We start from the raw sequence: 18,315 nt of genomic DNA on the forward strand, positions 1-18,315 counted from the left end.
CAGCGTTCACCACAAAACTACCCTCCCCAGTGTCCATCACCCAGCCACCCCATCCCACCCACCTTCCTCCCCTCCAGCAACCCTCAGTTTGTTTCCTGAGATTAAGAGTCTCTTATGGGTGGTCTCCCTCTCTGGTCTCATCTTGTTTCATTTTTTCCCTCTCTTCTCCTACGATCCTCTGCCTTTTTTCTCAAAATCCATATATCAGTGAGATCATATGATAGTTATCTTTCTCTGATAGACTTGTTTAACTTAGCATAATACCCTCTAGTTTCATCCATGTCGTCGCAAATGCCAAAATTTCATTTTTGATGGCTGCATAGTATTCCATTGTGTATATACCTATATACAACACCTCTTATTTATCCATTCACCTGTTGATGGATGTCTGAGCTCTTTCTATAGTTTGGCTATTATGGACATTGCTGCTATATTGGGGTGCAGGTGCCTCTTTGGATCACTACATTTGTATCTTTGGGGTAAATACCCAGTCGTGTGATTGCTGGGTCATAGGATAGCTTTATTTTCAACTTTTTGAGGAACCTCTATATCGTTTTCCAGAGTTGACCCAAGAATTTAAAACTTGGAACTTTCCTTTCCTTTCTCTAAGCTCACCAGTGTTGCCAAAGCAGCCAAACCACCCCCAGAGAGCCCTTGGTTTCCCTTTTCCCACTGTAATCGTCTATCTTAACAGCTGTAGAGTCTGCCCAAGATTTACTTTCAAGAGACCAGTCATTCCAGGTATCCCCAAATGGTAAATTAAGTTATGGTTTTGCCGTTAAATGTGGTTACTGAGACCTCCCTGCCTTCAGACCCAGTCAAGAACGGCCATGATAGAAAAGAATATTGAGGATCCTCAAAAATTTAAAAACAAAACTACCATAAGATCCAGCAATTCTCCTGTTGGGAATACAGCCAAAGGAAATGAAAACACTGACTCAAAAATATAACTGCACCCCCAGGTTCATAGCACATTCCTTAAAATAGCCAAGACATGGAAATAACCTGGGTCCATTGGTGGATGAATGGCTATAGAAGTTGTGGCATACATATGCAATAGGATATAATTTAGCCATAAAAATCCAGGAAATCGGGGCACCTGGGTGGCTCAGTGGGTTAAAGCCTTTGCCTTCAGCTTGGATCATGATCCCGGGGTCCTGGGATTGAGCCCCGCATTGGGCTCTCCACTCGGTGGGGAGCCTGCTTCTCCCTCTCTCTCTGCCTGGTGCTCTGCCTACTTGTGATCTCTGTCTGTCAAATAAATAAATAAAATCTTTAAAAGAAATCCAGGAAATCTTACCATTTGTGACAATGTGGATGGAGATTGAAGGCATCATGCTCACTGAAATAAGTCAGACAGAGAAAGACAAATACTGTATGACCTCATTTATAAACCAAAACCCAAAGCTAAACTCATAGAAAAAGAGATCAGACTTGTGGTTGAAGTCAGAGAAAGAAAGTAAGACTTGAAGATGTGCAGCTGGCTTTGCAGATAAGAGAGACGGCCACAAGCTAAGGGATGCAGGTGATCTCTAGAAGCTGGAAAAGGCAAGGACATCACTTCCGCCTGGAGCTTTTGGAAGGCATGCAGTCCTGTTGACACCTTGATTTTAGGACTTCTTACCTCCTAAACTGTAAGATAATAAATATGCATTGTTTTAAGCCACTAAGGTTATGATTGTTACAGCAATAATAGGAAACTGGTACACGTTCTAACTCCTTTTATTTACTTACTTACTTTATAAATGAGTTGAGAACATTTCTTTAAAAAAAAACATTTTATTTATTTGAGAGAGAGAAAGAGAGAGAGAGAAGCATGCACGGGCAGTGGGGAGAGGCAGAGGGAGAGGGAGGAAGCAGACTCCCCCCCCGAGGAGGGACCCCAATGAGGGCACTTGATCCCAGGACCCTGGGATCACAACCTGAGCCGAAGGCACATGCTCAACTGACTGAGCCACCCAGGTGCCCCACCTTCCAACGCCTTATTTCACATACCTTGCTCTATTTTTTCCAAAAACACTTACCAAATACACAATATAATTTACTTATTACATTTATCCTTTGTTGTCTGTCTCCATCTGCTAGAATGTGAGCTTCACAAGAACAAGGATTATTTGCCTGTTTTAGTCAGCCATTGTATCTTCAGTTCCTAGACCAGTTTTTGGTATATACTAAGAACTCAGTAACTATTTATTCAATGACTGATTGGATGAATGGGGTGAGTCAGAAACAAAAATGGGTGCAAAATTTCCTTCTGTGTAAAGCTGTACGTTCCTGTACCATTATAAAACTAACAAAGAAAATTTCTTTTAGTATTTGTAATAGTAATATATGACCCAAAAAGTACAAAGGATACACAATGGAAAGTAAATCTCCCTTCCACTTTTGTTTCTCCCTACACTAATTTCTCTGAGTTAATCATTAATTTAAATATCTTATGTATTCTTCCAGAGAGTTTTGCAGATAGAAGTATATATACATATGGGGCATCTGGGTGCCTCAGTGGGTTAAAGCCTCTGCCTTCGACTCAGGTCATGATCCCAGGGTCCTGGGATGGAGCCCTGCATCGGGCTCTCTGCTCAGTGGGGAGCCTGCTTCCTCCTCTCTCTCTCTGCCTGCCTCTCTGCCTACTTGTGATCTCTCTGTCCAATAAATAAATAAAAATCTTTAAAAAAAAGAAGTATATATACATATGAATATATATTTTATCTATCTATCTATTAGCTGTTTTTGTCTTAAAAAAGAAAACCCCAAATTTCACTGTATGATACCTGTCTTTCTGTGCCTTCCATAAGCATTTGTTAATTTAGTATCTGGGCTGGATTGTACCTAGACAGAGGATGGATGAGATGAAACAGATGATTCTATGTTATCACCTTGGAATTGCTCATTTTCCCCTTTGGCACTCAGGGGACAGGATGGGCTGTCCCTCATGAGATCACCTTCCCAAATGGGAGATGAGGAGGTTTGCCCGAGAGGCCTTGAGTTTTCCCAGGCACATGCAATTTAAAACAGACACATGTGGGCCTGCATCAGGAGGGAAGGTCATGGTGCTGACCCTGGGTATAGCTGGGATCTGAGTCTCCCCTTTGCCTGACAGTTGGAATTACCAAAATCAAATGTTAACACTTGCCAGGGGGCATGGTGTTGTTGGTAAAATGCCTCCGGTGATGGGAATCATGACCAAGATTGAGAACCCCTGGGTTAAGTTTTAATACATGGAAGAAAGATCTTGGGGCTGGGAATTGGGAGTTGTGGTTTTTGTGCTTTAAGCTTCTAGCTCTGTGGCCTCCAGCAGGTCACATGATAGCTGGAAACCTCAGCGCTTTCTTCTCTGAGTGAGAGCCAGTAACACCCTTTGCCCTGCATAGCTCACAGGATTGTAATGGGGATCAAATGCATTAGCGCCCTGGGAACTGTGAGACATTGTCCCATGGGAGGGGTAGTCATGTCAGGTGCACCGTTTTGGGTTACCCTCTGGTTGGCTTGAATCAGCCTCAAGTGTGGCTTGGGATCTGCCAAGGGACTTTCTGCTTTAGCCTCCTGCAGGTCTGCACCCCAGGTCACTTGGCAGCCAGCATCTGGCTACTTGGCCATCTGTCTCTCCGTTTTAGGGGCCCTAGGAAGGTTGCACCTCTCTTGACTAAATTACAGGGAGGACCCCATGCAAGTCTTTGCGGAGGGCGGGCAGGGCCCTCATCAGCTCTGGGGCTTCGGTGTGGTCAGAGCAAGCACATTTAGTATCACGCTTACACATCTGGAAAATAGGGACATGCATGGGTAAGAAAACTACTTCATTGCTTTCCTAAACAGATCTCTTGGGGCACCTGGATGGCTCAGTCAGTTCAGGGTCTGCCTTTGGCTTGGGTCATGGCTTCAGGGTCCTGGGATGGAGTCTTGCAGTCTTGCATCGGCTCCTTGATTCTCCCTTTCCACTGCTCCTGCTCATGCTTTCCGGCTATCTCTCTCTCTCTCAAATAAAATCTTTTATTTTTATTTTTTTTTAAGATTTTATTTATTTGATACAGAGAGAGAGAGAGAGAGAGAGAGATCACTAGTAGGCAGAGAGGCAGGCAGAGAGAGAGGGGGAAGCAGGCTCCCCACTAAGTAGAAAGCCTGATACGGGGCTCGATCCCAGGACCCTGAGATCATGACCCGAGCCTTAGGCAGAGGCTTAACTCACTGAGCCACCCTGGTGCCCCACCTCAAATAAAATCTTAAAAAAAAAAAAAGTTAAATAAACAGATTTCAGAAGGTAAAACTCAACCACTTGGTCCCCAATCTTTGTCTCCTGTGGACTCTACACTCAACACAGAGTGGGGAGGAGGGTGTGGGAAGAGTAGGGGCCAGAGAGACACCGGGGATCTAGAGGTGAGACAGGTAACTGCTGGCGGTTATTCAGGGAAGGTAGGCTTCAGAAGGGTGAGAAGCCCTTCACCAGCGCTCCATGTTCTCAGCTAGGATGTTTTCCTCTGAATAGTAGCACCCAGGAGCCCAGAGACAGCCAGGGTCCCTACTCACAGAAGCTCCAGGAAGCTGCCCGACTCTGCTCCCTTCGCAGCCTGTCAGGGCCCTATGGTGCTGAAGACTTCTGGCCTGTCCTTCCAGGGGGCTTCCCACCAGCATCCAGGCCGCACTGTCCTCGGGACCTCCCATAGGCAGAGCACCTCAAGCAGGGGTATCTTTAGCTTTTGTCCACCAAGGAACCCATTGTTTTAGAGATTGGAGACTCAACACGCTGTATTTTAGCTAAAAACTGTTTTTCATTTTGTTTTGGTTTGTTTGTTCACAGTCTTTTTTTTTTTTTTTTTAAGATTTTATTTATTTGTCAGAGACAGAGAGAAAGAGAGAACAAGCAGGGAAAGTAATAGGCAGAGGAAGAGGGAGAAACCGGCTCCCCACTGAGCAGGGAGCCTGATGCAGGGCTTGATCCCAGGACCCTGAGATCATGACCTGAGTTGAAAGGAGACCCTTAACCGACTGAGCCACCCAGGTGCCCCTGTTTTTCATTTTTTTTTTTTTTAAAGATTTTATGTATTTATTTGACAGAGAGAAATCACAAGTAGATGGAGAGGCAGGCAGAGAGAGAGGGAAGCAGGCTCCCTGCTGAGCAGAGAGCCCGATGCGGGACTCGATCCCAGGACCCTGAGATCATGATCTGAGCCAAAGGCAGCGGCTTAACCCACTGAGCCACCCAGGCGCCCCACTGTTTTTCATTTTGATGGAAGATTCATTATCCTGGGATCTTCAGGCATCACCTTTTCCCTTCCTGAATTCTCCCTGCTATGACCTTCCTGGGGGGCTCTTCCCAGGCCCAGGACACTTATCACCTGCTAGCACATTATGTTATGTTTATTTATCTGTTTCCGTCACCAGAATGTAAACTTCATGAGGATAGTGATTTTGTCTTATTCGTTCAGTGATATGTCTCTAGTTCCTGGAAGAGTGGCTGGTACATAGTAGGTATTCAGTAAGTATTTGTTGAGGGAATGGATTAAAAATACACTTTTTTCTCCTTAGATTTTATTTTTTTAGGTAATCTCTACACGGACATGGGCCTCGGACAACCCTAAGATCAAGAGTCACATGCTTCACTGACTGAGCCAACAGGTGCCCCCAAAGTGCACACACTTTTAACCATTAGGCTGTGAGCTTGACAAGGTAGGGGCAATACTCACTTTGTCTACCACACAGATATTCAGTGCCCTAGCCTAGGGCCTGGCATAAAGTAGGTACTTCTTAAATATTTGTTAATAGGGTAGCCCAGCATACCATATCTACGAATCTGTTCTATAGATCTGCTCACGTATTAGTGCATATTAGTTACAGATATTAACAGCATATTAGTTAACATTCATCACAACTTCTTTCTTTCTTTCTTTCTTTCTTTCTCATCACAACTTCTTTTTGCAAAAACCAAACTACTGGACACCAAGATATTCATCACGAAAAGACCTGGGTTAGGTAAATTTGTACTCCACATGCTATAGTATCGGCAGCTGTTAACAAGAATGGGATGTACGATGTATGGATTAAATATAACAGCCCTTCACTACCAAATAAAAGTTTTTATTGCTGACACCTGAGAGAAAATCATTCTGAGGATCCTTCTAAAAAGGATCCCAATGGCATCCCTATACAGATGCAGTAAGTTTTAGGTAAAATGATGTCATATGTTCTATGATATCACTCAAACCAGATGGAGGACTAATTATTAAGACAAAGGCCAAGAAAGACCTGGACATCGTTTCTCACATTGGTTTGTTGACCATGACTAGACATGGCACAGCTGAAGCTGTTGTTGGAGTGTGGTGATTCCTCTTTGCTGCAAGTTAAGAGAAGATTTATGTGATCTAGACATTTGGCTGCAAGATGGGTAGGAAAAAAGTCATTAAAATTGTTAGCAAAATAGGAGAGGTGATGGACGGTATAATTACCACAGTTCTGAGCTTTCCACTTCACTGTTGGACTTAGAGCTTCCTTCTGGAAAATGGATTATGCGTATGGATTCCAAATGGAGATAGAAGAAGAGTCCACTCAAATGGGTGAAAAAAATGAGGCAGGTGTACGTATAGTGATTGAGAAAGGTGCCCAGGACACTCTGTGAGGTAAAGAAAGAAGGGTTTGGGAACTTGAGCTTGTAGAATGGTGTGACCCTACAGATAGAGAATAAAATGAAATGTGTTCGTGTCTGTCCAGTTTAAGAAACTATTTGACAGTGGTTGGAGTACGTGGGAAATATTTAATTTTATTTCCTTCTTTCTTTTTAGATTTTGTGCATGTTACTTATCCCTTTTTTAATCTGAAAAGACAAATTCTCATCAACAGTACCCTCCTCTTTCTGAGAAGGTGAGTTCTCAGAAGAGAACACAGACCTTTCCTCTGGCCGAACTCCCCTCCCCCTATATGCCATCCCCTATATGATTTCTACCTGATCAGAGGGAGGACTCATGGGTCAGAGCATCTATATACAGCATGAAAACAGTCAAGGGAGACACGAAGTGACCTTCGAACTTTTTATTGGCCTCCTGCTCCCCAAAGTGTACCCTGCTTCTGCTCCCTCAACGCCTCAGAACTTTGGTGTCATTGGTCTCAGACACGACCTTGCCGTCCACAATCTTGCGGGTAGTGGTTTTCTGGATGGTTTGCATGGAGCTGCTGCTGTCCAGGGCGTCACTGAGACTGTTAACAGAAGACCAAGCCCCAGTTATAAATAGCTGGTCAGAATAGCAAGGAGTCGAGGGAAGGGGAGGAAAAAAAAAACCGTATGGTTGGGGCAAGACTCGGTGGCTTCTTCTACCTAGAGGGGGGAGCCCCTGCCACTGTTACTCCCTTGGGAGATGTAGGAGCCTGAACAGAGCTCCCGCCCAGTGCTCAGTGGATACAGATGAACAGGCACAAGGTGGGGCTTACCAAAGATGCTTTTGTGGAGAAGTGTATCTCCACTCCAGCTTGTGAGGGTGGGAGAAGGGCCCCACTTACTTGAAGTCCTCCCCATCTTCCAGCAGGCGACGGTAGGTAGCGATCTCAGCCTCCAGCTTGACCTTGACATTCAACAGGGCTTCATACTCCTGGGCCTGGCGCTGCCCCTCTGCCCGGGTCTGGGACAGTTCAGACTCCAGGTGCAGCAGGACCCCGTTGAGCTGCTCCATCTGCATGGCGTAGCGGGTTTCGACCTCCCTGAGGCTGTTCTCTAAGCTGGCCTTCTGTGGTGGGGGCACAGGGAGGAGGATCAAGTGAGCCTCAAGATGGAGTGGAGGCAGAGCCTCTGTGAGTTTCAGCAGAGCAGTCCAAATCCCGGATGGCTCATCCCTTCACTCTTGGAAACTTCTTGGAATACTTAGGGTATGCCAGATACTAGGGTCGTGGGTAGGAGCAGTGGAAAGTGCAAAGAGAAACCACGCTTTCGGAGCACGTGACTTAGGATGGAAGGGGTGGGATCTGGGCCGAGACAGGATTGGGTCTGAGGCCGACAGAGGTCAGGGCCAAGAGCAGTAGGAGCAGGTGAAGTGAGGGCTCTCACCAGGTTTCTCATCGAATCCAGGTTGATCTCCAAGGACTGGGCGGTACGTCTCAGCTCCGTGAGGGTCATCTCAGCCTCTCCTATCTCTGAGGTCTGTGTGGTGATCACTGTGGTGCTTTCCTCAATCTGCAGGGTAGGTAGAGTCCTCAGGACCTTTCTTCTCTTTCGGCCTCCCCACCACCGCCTCGGGCCTCTGTGCCTCGCCTGGCTCCCATCCCTTCCCCTCGTGTACCTGCTGGGACCAGTATTTGTCCAGCTCCTCTCGGTTCTTCCGAGCCAGCTCATCATACTGGGCCCGGATGTCTGCCATGATCTTGCTGAGGTCCTGAGACTTGGGGGCATCCAACTCCACGGTCAACCCAGAGTTGGCAATTTGGTTCTGTAGACCCTTTACTTCCTGAAGGAGAGAAGATCAGAGTGAGGGGAGACTCAGGGTCAGAGCTCTGACAAGGTTCCTCCTCGCAGGAAGTCTGGGGATCAGCCCGAGAGAGCAATGGAGGAGACTCTTGGTTTTGTACTCTGGGCAATGCCAGTTCTGAGTTTTCTACTCCAGGTGAATAAAATGCCGCCCACCCCTGCCCCAGTCTACCACCCAGAGGTGGTTTCTCTCTCCTCACTTGGCTCTGACCCTCCGTCTATCCGTGCTCCACAAACTTGCTCCTTGTGCGTTCTTCCAGGAAGCCCAGCCAGATCCACCCACTCTCACTCCTCCGTCAGCCCTTACACGAGGTGCTGGCTGCTTCTATCTTTTGTCCTCTCCTCACACTCTCACCCATGTCCTCTTGACCTCATCATGCTGCATTTCAGGTGACCCACTGAATAGGGCAGCAGTCTGGTTAGGAAGAGCCCAGGCTTGTAGTTCTAACGGTCCCTGCAAGTTGCAGGTGGCCTGTCCTTCCTGTCTGTGCCCCCCCCCCAGACTTGTTTGACCTCCTAGTCCCTGGCCTGACCAGTGGCCCCTGCTTGCCTCCTCATGGTTCTTCTTCATAAAGAGCAACTCCTCCTTGAGAGCCTCAATCTCTGTCTCCAGCTGCAGCCTAGTGACATTGGTGTCATCGATGACCTTGCGGAGCCCGTGGATGTCACTCTCCACGGACTGGCGCATGGCCAGTTCCGTCTCATACCTGTGGGAGTAGAAGTAATCAGAGGGGCCTCATCTCTGATCTGGAACCTTCTCAGCCCATGCCGCCTAAGAGCGCCCCCAGGGCCACAGCAAACCAGCACCCAGAGTCAGGATCAGGTGGTAATTTTCTGAGCACCGTTCTCAGTACTTGGGGGACAATATTCTTAAACTGGGTAATATCAATGAATAAGTTGTTGTAGCCTAACTCTTATCTGCCCAGCTCTGACCACAGCTGAAGATCTCACTGTGAGCCCCCACCTGAACGACCCAGCCAGGAACAGACCAGTCGGCTCCCTAGCGCTCCCAGGCTTACTTGACTCTGAAGTCATCAGCAGCAAGACGAGCATTGTCAATCTGCAGAACGATGCGGGCATTGTCCACAGAACTTGCAAAAATCTGGGGGATTGCAGGCAGAAGGCTCCATGAACGGGAAATTAATGGTGGAGGACATTGAGTGTGGGAAGGTGTTATGTGTATGAGTGAAAACTTCCAAGCCCCCACAATAGCTAGAGGTTACTGTCCTTGTCCGCCTATCCCCTACCATCTGTGCCCTCTCACACTGTTCCCTCCTTTCCTGGAGTCCCAAATTCCAGAGTTCCCACCGGTCTCCCACTGCCCTTTTTGGGGGGCCTCTGCTGGCCCACCTGCCCTGAAGTAAGCCAGTCCTCTCCTGGCATATCTTTTTCCTAGTGCACCTGCTCACCTCCCCCGGTTCCCCCTATTGGCCCCTCCCACAGGTAGGCCTCCTGTTTACTTTCAGATGACTCAGCCTTAGCCACATCCGCTTAACCCTCCAATTGTCCTGCTTCGGCCAAAAGCCAGAGTGTCCAGGTCCTCTTTATGTGGCCTTGTCACACCTCCTCTCATGCAGACTTCCTCTGCAAAACCTGCCCCCTCCCCTTTCCGCCATCTCCCAGGAAAGGGCCCTTCTATGCCCAGCCACCGCCCTAAGGGGTTCCTATGGCCAGGGGTATGCATGGAAATGCAGGCCGCGCCAAACCCCTCCCTGTGGAATAGGGAGAGCGGTGGAGATAGAAAAGGGGAAGGAGTCAGGGCACCGAACCCTATCAAAATTCCTGTCTTTGGGGGAGGGGGAGGAAGAGGCAGGGAGTGGGTAACTGGAAGGTCAAACAAGGCTGGGGGCCCGGGGGCCCTTACCTGAGACCTCAGCTCCTCGATGGTCTTGAAGTAATGCCCCCAGTCTCTGACCTGGGGTCCCTTCTTCTCCAGGTGTTCCCGGATTCTCACCTCCAGTCTCTGATTATCTGCCTCCAGGCTCCTCACCCTCTCCAGGTAGGAGGCCAGGCGGTCATTCAGGTCTTGCATGGTCTCCTTCTCGCCCTGCATGCCCCCTATGCCGGCCAGACCCCTGGCCATCCCGGCGGTCAACCCCGTGGCCAGGCCCCCGGACCCCCAACCGCCCCGGAAGCTGGTGGAGCGGGATACGGAGATCCGGGAGCCTGAGCCTCCGGCGCCTGCATAGACGCTGGCCGCGCTGCTGACAGGCCGGACCCGGTGGCTGGGCGACTGCATGGAGCCCAGGGACCGATAGTTGGAAGAGAAGGTGGAGTGGGTGGTGAAGCTCATGCTGTTCGGAGAGTAAGATGAGAGGCCAGGACTCGGGCTCGGGCCAGGAAGCGTGCCGGGTCTGCGACTGAAGTTTTATCGCGGAGGGAAGGGGTGGGGACCTGCCCGGGCAGGCCCCGCCCCCGCCACCAAGTCCCCGCGTTCGCAGAAGGTTGAGCCACAGGTGGACCGCGGCGGGAATCCGCTGTCTGTTCCCGCACTTCCCCAGCGTCCCTTCCCCAGCACCCCCAGCACCTTCCTGCCAAGGCCACCCTCGACCCCCCAGAAAGGGGGAGAATAACCTGGACCGATCAGGGCGGCAGGTGGAGTTGGCCCTTGATGTGTAGTTTCGGGGCAGGAAATGACGTTGTTATGCCCCCCTTCCCCAGGTAGAGGAGGTCCTGGCAGGTTGGAATTTGGGGGTTTTAGGAGGTGAGTGAGTGAATTCGGGTGTGAATCTCTGTAATTATCCTCAAGGGGCAGCCCAAATTCCCACCTGGGGAGAGGATCTTGGGGGCGATCCTGGAGCCCCAGGAGTCCCGGGGAAGAAAAGTTTGGGGCCGGAGAAGAGTAGCTCAACCCTAATCTCGAATCTGCTGGTTTACACACCCAACCCCACCACACTTGGTTGCCAGACATACCCACGTTCCCGTGTTCACTAGCACACACTCACGCCCGCATCATACAGATGTGTATTGTCAAACACTCACAGATTCTTGCACCAAGTAGGTTCAGACCCCTGAAAACAAAGCGATTCTCTGAGCCCCCTCCCTCCTGTGCTTCTCCCCTCCACTGATTCTCCCCTGGAAGCCTGCCCTCAGGGGAACCCTTTGTGATTTCAATAGAGGATACTCTTTCCTTCCAAACACCTGTGTGTCAGCCTCACCTACACCCGAGGGGGAAACAAATACTTTCTGAGCACTTTACAGTTCAACAGCTACTTGTCGGTCACCGACTGTGTGTCAGACCCTGCTTGAGTTGTGATGGGGAAGAACAGCAGTGACTAACACAGGCTGAAATCCCTTACGCAGACTACCACGACGACGTGTCCCACACGGTGCAGAGTCTAAGACAATAGCCAAGGGTGCCTAGAAACCTTCCAGCTGAGACTCAGCCCTTCTGGCCGGCCCTGGCCCCATCCTTACTAGGATTTTTTCTGGAGGTTCCCGCTTTCCCCTGCGTCCCTTCCTTCCCCTGCATCCTCTTGGCAGGCTCTCTGGATCTCAAGCCGGTCCCCAGGGAGCTCCCTCCTCCAGGAAGCTCACATCAGGATGTTGGTAGAAAGGATGGAAGTAAAAAAAAGGTCACATCGCTTCCTGCGCCTCTGAGGCTGCTGGTCACCCCCAGTTGAATGAACTGGGGGAATCCTGAGGGACGGGGCCTTCCAGTCTGTCACCATGAGCGGCTTGTTTGTCCAGCAGGGCCTGACTTTAGACACTGGTCTGTGCTCTTTGTTCCAGAGTGGACCTATTGATTCTTATCAAGCTGCCAGCTGAACCAGAGAGATGGGGGCAGGCATGAGAGCAGGCCTGGGAGAGGAAGGGATAGAGAGCTGGTCCAGTGGACCCGCCAGAGGGGAGGCACCGCTCAGAAGGAGGACTTGGCCCGGGATTCACTCAGGCCTGCTGCCTTCTGCTGGGGGAAGCCTCCTGAGCTCCATGGGGGCTGGCTAGGGGTGGATCAGGGCCTGCTGAAGCCAAAAGGCAAAGACATGCAAAACAGCAGACAAATAAGTCTCTGCTCAGTTTGCATGGCAGGTTTCAGGGAGATAGAGGTACCCAACACATCAAAGGGGTTCCTCCTGCTTTCATCTGTTGTTCGCCTTGCTGGGTTCCAGAATTGTCATGTGGTGTGGAATTGCACAATAAGATACGTGGATTACACATGCCATGTGCTTATTGCCTTTGCTCTTTTTGTTAAGCCTCAAGTCAGCCAATTTGGGTTCTTGGCTAGCTGTGTGAACTTGGGGAAGTCACTTCACTCCGAACTTCAGTCTCTTTCCTTGTAAAGAGAGAATAGTAAAGCCTATCTAGTCTGTTTCCTTGGGTGAATGGTGGATGTGAGTGTTATCACTCTTTCATGGAACAAATACTAGTTACTGACTGCAGAGTAAGTCTTTAACACATCCAGGAGAGTAGAGGTTGGGGGATCCATTTAATTGTAAAGATGGTTCAATGATAAGAGGTCTAAGTCACTTTAGACCTCTGGGGGACTTTAAATTCCATCAGGGATCAGGCCCAGATCCCAGGATTCTTAACCAAACCCCTTCCCAGATGCTTCTCTGATCCCTACCCCATTTCAACTGCTCAGGACCTTCTGAGGCCTGTGGAGGCTCAGTCTAGGGCCGGAGGGGGAGAGCTGCCAGCTGGTTCTTATCTCCCATAGCTGATGTCAATGGCCACATTCCTGACCTCTTGCAGCATCGGGCAAATACCAACCTCAGCCTTCTAGCACCGGCCTGCCCTTTTCCACCATATCCAGACTGCTCTGTGATTCAGGGCCTTTTCACTCTGTGGGAGAGCCTGGGGAGAGCTGGGGGTGTGAGGGAGGAGTTTTGGGCCACAGATCACCAGCACTGGGGGGCACTGGGGCTCTGGAGTCCGGGGAGGGGGTAGCAAGGGGGAAGGAGGAATAGGTGTCTAAGAGATGGGTCCTGGGAGATGTGGAGCAGGAGTTGGCCTGGTGAGAGGCTTCCAGATTAAAGACAGAAAGCTTTAAGAGTACAGACACCCAGCAGAGGGGGTTCCTGAGAGAGGGGAAATGTTCCCTGCCCCCACTCAGACCCCACAGTCTGGTGTCCTGCTGAGGGGGAGTGGGGAACCTGAGAGGCAGCTTTAACTCCTGAGTCAACTCAGAGATGACCCTGATAAGGAGGTCAGCCCTTTCCTCCTCTTCCCCACGTTCTCTGTCTGAGGGTTGGAGCTGACAGCCCAGGGGAAACTAGATGGTGGGGGTTAGGGATGAGGGAGGGTCACGGGGCCCTGCAGTCCTTTAGTTTTTGCTTCATCATTTAGGCTGGAAATTTCCTGCTGGGCGCTGAGGAAGGAGGTGTTCAGAACAGTGGTGGGCTCCTTGCTTGGCAGAGAGCCAGTTTCACCCTCTGCCTGCCATACACTCCCTCTCTCTGACAAATAAATAAAATCTTAAAATGGAAAAAAAAAAAAAAAAGAATAGCAACTGAGGTGTGAGGGTGGAGGGTCTAGTGCCCAAACAGGGAGGGGATGATGTCCATCATCTTCTGGAAGGATTGAAAGGTGGTTCAGAAAGGACTTCCCACAGGTGTGAGTGTGTGTTGGAGGAAAGGAGAGGACCCTGTGGTGGGGAAGGTGGAGGCAGTTAAGGTGAGTGAGAGTGAGCGTGTCCTGGGAGGCTCCCCTCAACTCCCTTCACTGCCTAGAGGGCCCAGAGCTGCTGAGGTAGGGAGTTAGGGGGCAGAGCTGTGGAGGACCCTGGAGAAAGGAGTGTGGGGCAGAGTGGGACACCTCTGTCCCAGCCCTGCATCTGGCATGTAAGGGGATCTCTGTAAAAGATTTTAATTAAGCGATTAATGAAAAGGGGGAGCCAGGAGAGGCTAGGGTACTGGCAAGTGTGGCTAGATAGGCTGTGGATGCAGGCAGGATTGGGGGGCTGCCGCTGGGGTAGGTGCAGCACTGCAACTCGGTATCTCAAGACTTTGGGAGTTTTCTGGAGATGTCTTTATCCCATTTGAAGGCCCTGGCACTGCCTGTCCAGTGTGGGGTCAGGGATGGTTTCTGAAGGCCCAGGCCAGTCCCTTTTTCCCAGGGCTGCGAAGGTCAAAGAATGCTCGGGTGCTTGTCTAGCATTGCTTCGGTTGGGTTTGTACCCAAGGGGTTATTCCCTTTGGAAAAGGAAGGGAAGATCAGCACTGAGCAGCATGTGGTTGCCCAGAAACTTCAAGGCTAAAGCTCAGAGAGGATTCCAGACCATCTGGCCCTTCTCCAGAGCCCCGTTAGCTCCCGGGGCCCCCCTACAGCCTTATTTGGTGAAGTCAGCTCTCAGCCACCAGGGATGTCCTCTCCTGCTTTTATGAGCTCTTCCCCTTCGGACCCTGGTGCTCCTGGTCTCTCCTCAGGTGCAACCCTGATACCTCGATGCCATCCCTCAGCCTACTACCTCTTTCCAATCTACTGAGGAGTGGGTGGGCGAAGGGGATGAACATGGCCCTTGGTGTCAAAAGACCTGGGTTGAAGGTCCTACTGCTGGCTGGGGGATCTTGGGCAAATGTACTTGTCTTCGTGTCCTTGGTAATAAAAATAATAGCTATGTCTCCTCCAAGAGCTTTCACAAGGATCCACTCAAATACTCTGTGGGACAAGCTTTGACAGCTGAGAAGCCAGTGGATTTCCTCTCTTGTCTGGTTTGTCCTATTCAGCCAGAGCAGCCCCACCTGGGTTGAACTGCCATTTTGCTATAAAGCTTAAATTGACCTTGCCCCCCCCCCCCACGCCGGGGGAACTTATTTAAAAGCAAGCAAGTCTGGGAAACCGGTCCCAGGTGACAAAGTACAAATACAAGGGTGGGTCAGGCCAGGTGGAGGTATTCAATCAGTGGGCATGCATACAATCTCCTAGCTATCAAGAAGTATGGGCCCCTGCCCTTTAGGAGCCTTTTGGCGCCAATCCTAACCAAGGTGTGATAGGCTAAATCAAATGTCTACTAGGGTAAATTGTAATTCAATTGGTTACCTAGCATCACTGTGGAGTTTCCTGTGTGTGTTACAATCTCCTTGGTCACCTGTGTGGGGCCAGGCCCAACCCCATGGCCTTTGCTCTATAAAAGTTAGTCTGGAAAGCAGGGAGGGGTCATCCTCTCTGTAGGGGCGGCCCCAACCGGTCTGTTGGTCGGGCTGATTCCTGATGCTTGGCACGAAATAAAGCTTTGCTTGACCTTCGCTTTGTATCAGTCTCGCTCCTTTAATTACGGACCCATTATTGGGGCACCCAATTTTGGGGGACCCAACAGTCCCATCTACTCCTCTTCCTCCCAGGCTCCTTACTTTGTCCTCACTGCTCTCTAGTCTTATACTCCCTGCGTATCACTCTTTGCTTTCAGTCTGGGCACAGGGCAGGGACCACTATGACTATGAGTCTATGGAAAAGGAGGTAAAATGGAAAAGCCAAGTGGATGAGAACTTGTCTCAAAACCATCCTATTGGGGTGCCTGGGTGGCTCAGTGGGTTAAGCTGCTGCCTTCGGCTCAGATCATGATCTTAGGGTCCTGGGATCAAGCCCTGCATTGGACTCTCTGCTCAGCAGGGAGCCTGATTTCCTCTCTCACTTTGCCTGCCTCTCTGCCTACTTGTGATCTCTCTCTGTCAAATAAATAAATAAAATCTTTTAAAATAAATAAATAAATAAAATCTTAAAAGCAAAAAAACCAACAGAAAAAAATCATCCTGTCAGTGGCCATGTCTCTATCGGTCTCTCTCACTTTGACTTTGGACTTGGCAGTTCTACTAGCAGCATCTGGGGGAACTATCCTGTGAGCAGCTAGAAAAGCAAGGCTACAGCTTGGGAGAGGCAGGGGCTAGGAACTGCAACTCACAAGGCTAATGCTAGTCCTCAGGGCCTTTGCATAGACTGGAAAAAGTCAGCCTCATCCTTGTCTCCTTGGCCTTTGCACTGAGCAACCTGCATAGCCAGATGTGGGGGCCCTGTCTGGAGCACCCACCTAAAAGATTTGGGGGAAAACCCATAGATGAGATGGCCTATGGAAAAGGATCAGAGCAAAGAAGTGGGCAAAGAGCTAAGGCAAGGAGGAGGAAGAGACAGAAGGAAAAGAGAGGAGAAGGGGGAGGAGGTCCAGACTTGCCAGTTCCTAGGAAGACAGAGGTCATGAAAGCCAAGGAGAAGGAGTTTCAAGGAGGAGCTGTCCAGGGGGCAGATACACAGAGTGATCAGGAAGGCTGAGGACAAGAGCACTTCCAGATAGTGATGGAGATGGAGGGCAAGTGGTGAAGGGCTGGGGAGTGAGTGAGTGGTTACTGACGAAGTGGAGGCAAGGGAAAGGAGAAAAGGGTATGATGTGCTGTTAGGGGTAAGGAGGTTGCTGGAAGGCTTGTCGAGGATGGTACAGTTTAGCAAGGCTAGTCAATGATTAAACCAGTGGCAACAATAAAGGGGCTGGTGTGATGCCAGGCCAAGTCCAGGGAACAATGCAAGCACATAGCACCTGCTTCGAAATCAGCAGCAGGACTAACCTAGCCTGAGGTCCTGTGGGAAGGAACATTTGATCTGAAAGCTGAGAGGTAATATAGGATGAGTAGGTGGCAGAGCTGGGACTCGACACATGTCGCCCCTATATACTCTTGCCTCTCAGCCAGCTCGAAGAGGGGACAGAGGCAGAGGGGACTGTGACACATGCGGTGGGATACAAGGTCTACCCTGCGAGGCAGGAAAGGACATGTAAAAAGTTTGAGGTCCTGGCAGAGGTTACGCAGAGTTTACACAGTGCAGCCCTGTGATGAGACTGCGTACACAAGAAACAATCTCTACCCTGGGGATCTCTCACTGAAAGACAGAGGGAAGGGACAGGGGAAACTTAGGGGGGAAGAAATCGAAGTTTAAAACTTTGCCAGAATGCCAGACCACTGGGCAGGGCTGAGTGGAGAAGTAAAGGCATCCAGGAGAGCTCCCTGGAGGAAGAGGAGCCCAGGGGCTGGGACCCGGCAAGATGGATGGAAGCAGCCGTCTAGAAAGCAAGGGAGAATGAGATGTGGCTTGTGAGAGAGGGCATATTGGAGTTTGGGTCAGAGCAGGTGGTGGCACTGAGGGTAGCTGAAGGTGCTGAAATTCATGGAGTTAAGGATCTCAAGGAAAAGAGAGGGTGGGAAGAGAGCATAGATTTTGGAATCAGACAGACTTGGTTTGTGTCCTAGCTTTGCTGTTTGTCTCTGAGTGACCTCGATCCTGTGCGGTGCCCAAGTTAGTGAGCTTCTCAGAGCTTTGGTTTCCTCATCGGTTGCTGCAGGAAACGAACTGCAGCTGATAATGGAGCCCGGAGCATAACAGGTGTTTTTCACGGGTTCTCCCCTGCCTCCTTCTCCTCGGCTCTCCATCAGCAGGGAGATTCAAGCCTCTAGTTTGGTTCAGCTCCACTGTGAGCTTGGAATACAAAGATAAACACAAATAAATAATAACAATCAAGGAGATCATTATTAGTGGGGACAGATATCTGAAGAAACAAAATACAGTGTGAGAGGTGCTATGAAAAGTTCTAAAGTACATTGGGAGGAGAGAGTGCTTCATCCATTTACCAACCGATTGTAGGGCACCTGCTAGATGCAGACATGCTCCAGTCTCTGGGGGCACCGTGAGGAAAATCCAGAGTAGCTTGCTGCTCTCATGGCGTTCATAGTCTCTCAGTTGAAGGACTGGGGACACGGAGGAGGGAATGCTTGGACAGCTTCAGAAAATGAGTAAGAACTTGCTATGGAGATGAGGGGGTCAAGGAGAAGGCTTTCCAGATCAAACAGGGTCTAATGCAGTCCTTTCCTCTGAATTTCAGGTCTGTGTCACCTGCTGGTCATGGGATAGTATCCCCTCTTGGAGCCTTCAAAATAATCTTAAACCTGTCAGATCTG

At 49.9% G+C, this 18,315-nt stretch overlaps 1 protein-coding gene across 2 annotated transcripts; it reads right to left on the reverse strand.

The window, feature by feature from the left end:
* Nucleotides 1-7,002: 7,002 nt before the first annotated feature.
* Nucleotides 7,003-10,829, reverse strand: KRT18 (keratin 18). Of its 2 annotated transcripts, XM_004774670.3 has the most exons (8): nt 10,619-10,829; nt 10,305-10,555; nt 9,460-9,542; nt 8,991-9,147; nt 8,256-8,420; nt 8,024-8,149; nt 7,483-7,706; nt 7,003-7,182 (listed from the first exon to the last, which is right to left on the reverse strand). In XM_004774670.3, exons 1-8 carry the CDS (start codon nt 10,731-10,733, stop codon nt 7,062-7,064), a joined length of 1,242 nt encoding a protein of 413 aa, XP_004774727.1. In that variant the 5' UTR covers nt 10,734-10,829; the 3' UTR covers nt 7,003-7,061. The 2 variants fall into 2 exon arrangements, with proteins under 2 accessions (XP_004774727.1, XP_004774726.1); XM_004774669.3 differs by having other exon boundaries at nt 10,305-10,829.
* Nucleotides 10,830-18,315: the final 7,486 nt, after the last annotated feature.

Source organism: Mustela putorius, unplaced genomic scaffold (genome assembly GCF_011764305.1).
Source record: "Mustela putorius furo isolate JIRA1106 unplaced genomic scaffold, ASM1176430v1.1 tig00537227_pilon_pilon_pilon, whole genome shotgun sequence".
In the NCBI taxonomy this organism is placed as follows: domain Eukaryota; kingdom Metazoa; phylum Chordata; class Mammalia; order Carnivora; family Mustelidae; genus Mustela; species Mustela putorius.